Here is a 9,063-nt window from a genome sequence, read left to right on the forward strand (position 1 = left end):
AACAGTTATGAACCGAAATTTGTTAGCCTTATGAACCGAATATTATATCACAGTGAAACGAATACCTGTTTGTGTTGTAAGTCGTATCAAATGATACATCTCCAAAATACTCGTATACAGCCCTACTTCTTGCATCGATCCAAAATGAATTTTTGATAGAGTGATAAGCTTCAAGGTTAAGCTCAAAAAAAAATTTTGATTCTTCTCTTTCATTCTTAATAAGTGCTTGCCAAATTCTTTAGCATAATCTTGTTCGAAAATATTCCGTACTTTTCTTGTAATGTAGTTCCTCACATCTTTTCGATAAAACTTAGTTCGTGATGACTGCCCGTTGTTGCTACAAATGGCTGATATGTTTTACTCGGTCTGATTCCGGCTTCCTCGTTATTTTCAATGGTACGACACACAAACATGCTTAGCTCCCTGTGTTGTTTAAGCATCTCTGCTCGATTTGGACAGCAATGGTGTGAATGATTTAGAACAACTTTAGAAATTATCCAAAGACCAACATCCTTTAATATATATACATAAATCCTGGCTGGGCAGTTTATTCCAGCTGAGGAGTTTGTCTTCAGAGTTGGAGATATCTTGGATTTTCGCTTCCCCTCTCTACTACATGTAATTAGTTTATTCTTAATTTCATCTTCCTTTCGAGTGGTGTTCCTTATTTTTGTAGAAAAACCAGCAAGTTTGGAATAATCTTTGTAGAATTTTCTAGCTTCTTCAAGTGTCTTGAAAGTCATCCCAACCTTTGGGACAAATTGTTCATCAACAATACACCTGGACTATAAAATAAACCGAAAATATTGTCATAACAAGACCATTATGTAATAGCCAATGAAATGAAACGTGCATTCTATAAATTTAGAAACTCCTGTATTTTATCCAAATTCTATTCATTATCACTTTATTCGATTGCATTCCATTCCATTAAATTTAAAATTGTTAACAAATGAACCGAAATACTATCATAATAAACCGAAAATTGTCCATTATATAAATTCAAATTATATAAATTCAAATTTAAAAATACCTGCGTCCTAGAATGAACTGAAAATATTTCAAAATGAAACCATCATATAATATCAAATGAACCTAAAATTGTATTCATCAACAACATCAGATTTAGTGATTGCATTCCATTCCATTCAATTCAAAATTGAATAATCCAAACCTCGTCCACTTGATTCGATTCAGAAAAATAATCTAAATCACTCTCATTCAACTTATTTTGAACTTGAATAATTCATTGTTTTGATACGCTATTCAAATGTAATGTAGATCAAAATCTGAAAAAAAAAAAAAAAACGAAAACGAAATTTTACGTTGAGAAAGAAGAACAAGAAAAATTTTACATTGAAAAAGAAAAGCTCTAGGTTAAAGAGGTTTACGTTAAAAGAGATTTACATCAAAAGTTAGCGCAGCACGTGAAGCAAAATAACTTGGTTAGAGAAATTAGATGCAGAACATTATTGCTAAATTTGTGGCACCTACTATGTTGCATATTATCATTTTATGTTCTTGATTATCCTCTCAAAGGCAAACAACATTTTTCCACGTGTAATTAATTGGTCAGAGTTTGTGTTGACTTTTGAGTTGGTTGAGCCCTATACTGAATACTCCGTTATTCTCTTCTAGTTTGTTACTTGTTAGCTGAGCAGGGAGCACCGTACTCAAGGATTTCACACTAGTTTTAATTTTATTTGTTATCTAAAATTATTTTAAAAATAAAGACACTATAATTTTACTGGGTCAAAGTTTTTGTAAATGAAGGAAATATACTTATATCCAAACAAAGAACTTAATCAGAAAATAAATACAAGTAATATAATGAGCAAGTATACTAATTTAAATCACTGATTATATATGCAGTTCTAGTTGCTTCGATATAAATCAAAGCCATGAAAATAACAGCGTAGAAAACAATGTAATCAACTTGCTAAAAACGCACCTAACCACACGTTAATTTCAAGGCAAGACAACTATGTTCCACATCAAACACTGCACATTCTGAGGTTTTAATCACAAAAATGCTGCAAAGGTAAAATGGCTGTTTGGTTCTGCAATGAAAAATCAGCAAGAGGAGGTGGAGGAACCACCAGTGGCTCCTACAAGGAGACTCAATTTTCAGTACAATGGCAGCGAGTTGTACGACTCGTTCGAGTGGAGACAAATGACTCAGCAGCTCAACAAAGCCATTCATAACTTGAATGCAGATCCAACTAACAAGGTCATTCAGGGCGTTAGTGCTTCCTCACCAGCATACATCTTCAACCTAAATTCACCACTTTATAGACATCAACTTAACTTTCTCTACAGAGAAAGCACAAGAACACCAAGAAGAATTTCAGGCCCCCGAGTGCCCGAAAAACGAGCTTGCGGAAGAGGAACAAGAATTGGTGGTTTTGTAACACGTTTTTGGGTTAAGGTCAAAAGAGGTTTGTCGGGGAAATAGCATTTAAGTTAAGAAGATAAAATCAACAAGGCAACACTTTCAGAGTTCCATACTACTCTGTTGCAAAAATTGTTGTATAAAATCTGTGGCAGCTTGTAATCATTTTCTTTCAATAGTATGCATACAATAATGATCCTCTTGTAAGAAGGAAATCTATAAAATAATAATAATAAAAAAATCCCAGAACCCACATAGCCACTTTCTGCAAGGGTCACATGATACAATGTAATTGTATAAGATGTGTTCAAAACGCTATATGATTTCATTTCCTTTTTCTCTATATGTATAGGATTCATAATGTACAAATCTGCTTTGGAAGCAGCAGGGAGTTCAGACAAACCTTTTTAAAAGGAAAATTCACTGTGGTTAACGTAGAATCAAAACACAACTTACGAAATCTCTGGATTTGATTTCTGGTTGAAAGGATAAAATGTTCTTTCTAGGACAGCTTCAGTGCCATTTCTTGAAGAAGCGCTCGCTTTTGTGAGGCATTAATTACATTGTTTGATTCAGCATTCTCAAGCACGTCAGTGATTATTGCTGCTGCATGGCCAAGAGGTTCCTCAGCCGCCCTCTTCAACATGAAGGCCTAAACAACCACCAAATGAGCGAAAAATAAGCTAACAGTTGTTCATGCATTTCATTAAGTATTTAGGACAGTTAGAAAGAAAGCAATGATATAAAGAACTTCTAACATTGGAAGCAACAGAAAGGACACAATCATATGTGATGAAAATAACGGTATCAAAATGCCAAAGTAAAGGATGAGTAATGCAGCAAGTTCACACTGCCTGCAATGCAAAGGGATGAGTATTAAAATGATACCTGGCCATGATGGGCTATGGAAATTGTACAAGGTTGCTGAGACCAAGGCTCTCCATCAATCTGAACAGGAAATGGAGCAAACAATTGTATCTTAATTGACTGTCCTTGTGCAAGTCTTCGAGCACGAGAAAGCCCAACCTGTTTTGACAAAGCCAATGTCGGATTTGAATAACAAGAATTTTACAGTTTGATGACTTCCTGTAACTTAATCATGACAAAGATATCAAGTCTCACTCCGAGTCAAAAGTATGTCCTTGTAAAACCATGAGCTTTTAAGTAGGGCACAATCAACAGAGGCCACAAACTAAATACAACTGATACACAGCATAGTTCCCACACACAACATGATTTAAGAAAAATAAAAAGAACAAAGAAAAAAGGAAGGTTTTTCATGCCTAAATTGTTCACTCCAGAATCTTATATTTAATTCAAACCAATAAAACAAAAGAGGTAGTCCACCTCCATATTCTTTATATAAAAATTCTAGTGATGCTACAAGAAGGCAACAATACAAAATTTGGATACCACTATATGGGGCCTGGGGATTCCTTTTACCTGAAGCTTTCCAAGGTGCCATGTCCCGGATATGCTCACAACTTCAAGTATCTTATCATGCATGGATTGAGGATCAAAATTATCATAACTTTCGTCCTCATTTTGCCACAAATCTACACCACCCATGTAGCTTCCAATATTTGCAACAAGAACACCTTCTGCATCCTGAATGAATTGAAAAATGTATTAAATAATTCAGCAATTTGGCAAAGGTTTTCTATCCTGCTCATATTTTGGTGGGTAAACGGGTGCATCGTATTAGAAATTAAAAGGGAAGTTTTGGCATTAAAAGGAACAGAGAATGTGTGATGACTGGACAGCTACATAATAAAGAGAATTTGCACCATAACTAAGGTTGTTTGCACTTAAACTTACCTCAGGGACCTCAATTTCAACTCCATCCACCTCAACTCTAATCTGCCAGGGGAAATCTGCAAAGGTCCTATCCATAATACCTTTAGCACCTTCTCTAGCGTATAGAACTTTGTTCATAAACTGCACATATCAAAATAATTTGTGTTGAGTCTAGAAGTTTCAGTACATATAATTGTAAGCAAATTAGGTGCATTTTGTTTGCAGAAAAAACAATTTTTTTCAATTTAAAAACCACTATCACATATTTGAATAAATTTGTTAAAATAATTAAAAAATATATTTTTAGCTTTTATCTCTATATTAAAGATTCAAGTTTTATAATCACTTCAAGTAAAAACCCAAACAAATTTAGCTTAACTTTCATCGATCATAAGATCAAAAGAATTGTGGTATACTAAAATAAACAAGAGGATCCTTTAAAGTGAGAAGATTCATAAAGTAATAAAGTAAAAGGGGTAACCACCCTTGGATCATTTGATGAAACCCACTTGCAATGGAAGTTATTGATCCAAAGGTGTTCAATCCAACCCCTCACTTTATCACTTTACAAATGTATTCACTTTTGAGGATCCAAACCCATTATAATGCAAGTGTTATTGAACCTGAAAAACCATATCTTTGATATTCCTTACTTTCTCTATCTTTAACAGCATATGTTTTTCTTTTTTCCACCCAGGAACAACATAAACCCCACGTCCATGTAATCATGTTTCCATTCCATAAAAAAGTAAGCAATCATATCCACACAGCGGGTCTCCTATTTTAATAAATTTTCCATCTCTTATATTGAAACTTAAAAATGCACAGTTCACATCATCAAAAAGCCACACAACTCATAACCAATATCAGTTACACCTTAAATACCTGGTTATAAAATTTATCTGGATTTTCTTCCCGCATATTATGAATGTCCAAAGCAACCTTTGCATCACATCCAATTCCTGGGGTTTAAAAAAGATTCAAAACTAGTATCCAATGAAGAATTTACAGAAGAGGATTACGGAGAATAGCAAAGTGTTATGAGCCAAGTAAATACATAAGAAAGGAGCGGAATTTGTGCCTGATTTGAACACCATGCTAAACCTCACTAAACTATCCCACAGAATCTGACTAAAATCATATTTGACGGGATAAAGATGTAAGTAGACCATATTAATGTAAAAATCAACACAAGCAAATAAACCTTTCAACTTGATTCAGTCAGTTTCACAGTCAAACCAGAATACTACGAAACCATAAAATCAAGTGCCAGATACAAAAGGCATCTCTCTCAAGCCATTATCACCAACCAAAAAAAAAAAAAGAAGAATAGCTCTCGTGTGTGTGTGTGCGCTTGTTCACTTTTACAAAGCAGACCTATCAGACAAATCAAATCTACAGGTTTTTAATGTAATTAGCAGTAAGCATGAGAAAAATGCATTCACATACCAAGGTAATTGTTCAAAAACTTCGGCGGTTGGAGCTGTTGCTTCTCATGTGTATTACTAATAGATACCTTCCACCGGTCAAGAATAGTTACAGCAGCATGTTCTATGTGATGCAACAGTGTGCTAAGCCCCCCCTGCCTCTCCACAGGTCCCAATCCACTTCCCCAAGAGAGAACTCTAGCCAGATCATTTCCTGTACCAGCAGGAAGAATAGCAACTGGGGGAGGGGAAGCAAAATTTTGCTTATCTATAGCATTCAGAACCCAGCCAACAGTTCCATCTCCCCCACACACAAGAACCCTGAAATGAGGCACCTTCCTAAATAAATGAAGTCCCATCTCTGGCCCCTGTGATGAGCTCAATTCAAACACCTAAACAAAGAGAGGTTTGATTTTCATTATGTCAATTACCACTCAAAACAAGCAAGAGAACTAGTTTAGCCATCATTAGTAGCCTTTCATGTATGCCAACAGCGGATAGCAACTACTTTGTAATCTTGTTTAGCTAATTTCATAATAGGACATAAGTTTTAATGGATGGATGTGTTCTACTTGTTAATCAGCTTCAAAGCATAAATGTTTATACAGGGCTGCAAACAGACACCTAAACAATAACCAGACATAATAATAAGTGGTAGAAACCTGAACAGGGTTTAAAAGAATATTCAGGCGCAGCCTAAGTGAGTCTCCGCGCTGGGCACCACTCTTCTTGTTTATAAACACTAACAACGGTCTTGCATCTGGAGGCAAATCAATCAGCTCATATTTCTGTTTAATCCCTAGTAACTCATCCTTCAGATTGAATGAAGAATTGCGTTTAAGACTGGGTTTTCTATCCATCTTTTTAACTACATCACCATCCTGATGTTGAGCCTCCTTACTTATGACACCATTATTTTTTTCATCCACTTCATGGTGACCATTGGCTATTTGATGAGAATCACCAGTGCTTTCTGTGGACATTTCACCAGTGCCTTCACCATTCTCGGATTCAGCTGATTGTTCACTTCCATGCTTATACTTTTTGCTCTGATTCCTAATACTTGCCCGAACTGAAGATGCTATCTCATTTGCCCCATGAGTAATTGTGCTTAAGAAACCCCCTGCCATGTTCCTGTTCAACTCCTTGACATGCAATGGTGATAATATCAATCTTTTAAATGGGCCTAAATCACATATATCACCCGATTCACTAGACATTGTACCATGACAATCAACATGTACCAAACGTTGACACCATAAGCAAGACCAAATAGGGGAGCCACTGAGGAATGTCCCACTACATGGCTCCTCACAGTAACTACAGTAAGAGGTTTCATCAGGATGATCCGCAACATCTGTCCAACGAACAGCCCATTGGTGCATGACATGCTCATATCCAACCATAGAGACACACTTACAGTCCTTGTGGGCACTAGAAGAACAACTTAGATGTGCTACTGCACCACATATACCACAACGGTGTATAAAACTATCCGAAGCTACTATAGGACCCAGCGTTTGAGAGGGCGACATGGACTTAAAACATACACAGCAGTTTAAATTCTTAGCACGAGATACGGATTCTAGTGTCCAAGTATGAGGGGCCACAGGAACTTTGTGCCTGGCCTTGGGGTTTTTCTTTGATCTAGCTATGGCTTTCATCCAACTGAGGTTGATGTTTCTCCTCCACTGAAAAGCCGTATATGCTATGGTCAAAATTCCAACAAGGGCAGCAATGCAACATGATATAATGAAAAGCCGATCAGTTGGATTTTTGGTATTCCAACTGTAAAGCAACATCTCAAAATCCCTGTCCTCGTCCATACCAACTCAACTATATAATTCTAAAACCTGCAACAATTTAATTCAACGGCTCCCCAACTTAAACCCTGATAAATCCCTAAGTATGATCATAAACCTCCCATTTCAAAATTGCTGTTTGTAAGTCTGATTCTTCAATAAAAGTTCATATAGGTAGGCAGTGTGAGTTCTCTGTAGTATACTAGTATGTGATTGCGACACCTTACTTCTATCTAAAAACAAATCAAACATGAAGGTTTTTCCTCATCCCCAATTTTTCTGCAAAACATCTTCTGTTAATCCCTTGTTAACTCCACAGTCTGAAAGAATGCAGTATGCAGAATACCTGCACCCAGAAAAAGAAAACAAAAATAACAAAGTTAAATAAAAATGATTTAAAACGAAAAAGAAAACCTTGCAACAACCAATTAAGTGTCATATTTATTGTGAACGCCAAAATGCCATAGTTTCAGAACCACCATTTTCAGAGCAGAGAAAAAGCCACCCTCGGTTTCTCAGAAACCAAACAAAAGCGTTTCCGGTACCCAATCAGCTACAGCATGCAAAAATTCAAGAAAGAAATAAACAATTCAGAATCGAATAGTATCATAAATGAAAAGTAGCTTACAGCTTTTTGTTGATGCAGCGAGATCAAGAGTAAAAACAAAGTATTGAGGTGCGGAGAAAACCCTAAATTTTGGAGAGAAGCGAAGGAAGAAAGAAAGTTACAGTTGAAGAAGGGAGAGATACGGAGATGAAACTGAGAAAAAAGCGAGAAAGAAAATAGACGAAGCGATCCCTCGACACAAGTCACACAACACAACGTAGCTTTTTCTTCAATTTAGGAGACACACTAAAATAGAATAATCAATAATTTTATGACCCTATTTTAATAACGTTATTATTTTTATATTATATATGTGAAGTGACATCATAAAAATAAAAGTAAAATTATTATTTTTGTAATTTTATAGAAAACATAAACTGTTAGTGTTTTTAATAATATTAAATAATTTGTAAATTAGTATTAAATGATTTGAATTTATGTTTTATATGCAAATAAATTTCTAAAAGATTCAATGATTCGACTATTAGATATTTTTAATAACAAAATATATCTTTTAATTTTTTAATAATTGTCAAATAATTTTTTTTAATTTTAATTATAAATTAATTTTTTATATATTATTTAATTATAAAAATTTATTTTTTATTTTATAAATTATCATTTTATTAAAAATTTAAAAAATATATTTTATATTAAAATTATTTAATAGTCTAAACCTTATAGAATCATCAAATCTTTTGCCAAATATTATTTGTACACTCAAAACAAAACTTTTAACTAAAAATCAATTAATAAAAGAGAAGAGAAATAAAAAAGTTCAAAACTCGAAACCAAAAGTTCAATTAATTTAATTATTTTGCATGAGAATACACTCTATTACTTATAATTTAGATTTTGGGCTTATCAATTTATAAATGTCTCGACCAAAAAAATGTAATTATAATAATGTATTATTTTTTAACTATTGTATTATATTTTTGTTTATTATGTTATATGGAAAACACAGTTTGACCAAAATATTTGACAGAACACAAATAAATAAGTATGAATTACAAAACCGGAGCTTTTTTTTTATAA

At 34.3% G+C, this 9,063-nt stretch overlaps 1 protein-coding gene across 3 annotated transcripts; it reads right to left on the reverse strand.

Annotated features, from left to right (window-relative positions):
* Window positions 1-1,823: 1,823 nt before the first annotated feature.
* LOC112722571 (diacylglycerol kinase 1) lies at window positions 1,824-8,299 on the reverse strand. Of its 3 annotated transcripts, XM_025773639.3 has the most exons (9): window positions 8,047-8,299; window positions 6,279-7,764; window positions 5,639-6,008; window positions 5,075-5,151; window positions 4,211-4,330; window positions 3,836-4,000; window positions 3,281-3,418; window positions 2,849-3,044; window positions 1,824-2,275 (listed from the first exon to the last, which is right to left on the reverse strand). In XM_025773639.3, the coding sequence occupies exons 2-8, from the start codon at window positions 7,440-7,442 to the stop codon at window positions 2,895-2,897; spliced, it is 2,184 nt and encodes a 727-aa protein (XP_025629424.1). In that variant the 5' UTR covers window positions 7,443-7,764; window positions 8,047-8,299; the 3' UTR covers window positions 1,824-2,275; window positions 2,849-2,894. The 3 variants fall into 3 exon arrangements, with proteins under 3 accessions (XP_025629424.1, XP_025629423.1, XP_072063354.1); XM_025773638.3 differs by lacking the exon at window positions 1,824-2,275 and having other exon boundaries at window positions 2,514-3,044; XM_072207253.1 differs by lacking the exon at window positions 1,824-2,275 and having other exon boundaries at window positions 2,514-3,044; window positions 6,279-7,971; window positions 8,148-8,283.
* Between the last annotated feature and the right edge of the window lie 764 nt (window positions 8,300-9,063).

The sequence above is a fragment of the Arachis hypogaea genome, chromosome 11 (assembly GCF_003086295.3).
Source record: "Arachis hypogaea cultivar Tifrunner chromosome 11, arahy.Tifrunner.gnm2.J5K5, whole genome shotgun sequence".
Lineage (NCBI taxonomy): Eukaryota > Viridiplantae > Streptophyta > Magnoliopsida > Fabales > Fabaceae > Arachis > Arachis hypogaea.

Bases quoted from the DNA above. Each gene is read 5' to 3' on its own strand.
- LOC112722571 (XM_025773639.3), bottom strand. From the start codon at position 7,442: ATGGACGAGGACAGGGATTTTGAGATGTTGCTTTACAGTTGGAATACC. The intron at 5,152-5,638 runs GTATGTGAATGC...TTTAAACCCCAG, and splicing joins GTTTTTGAACAATTACCTTG to GAATTGGATGTGATGCAAAG. The intron at 4,331-5,074 runs GTATTTAAGGTG...TGATATGTGCAG, and splicing joins CAGATAAATTTTATAACCAG to TTTATGAACAAAGTTCTATA.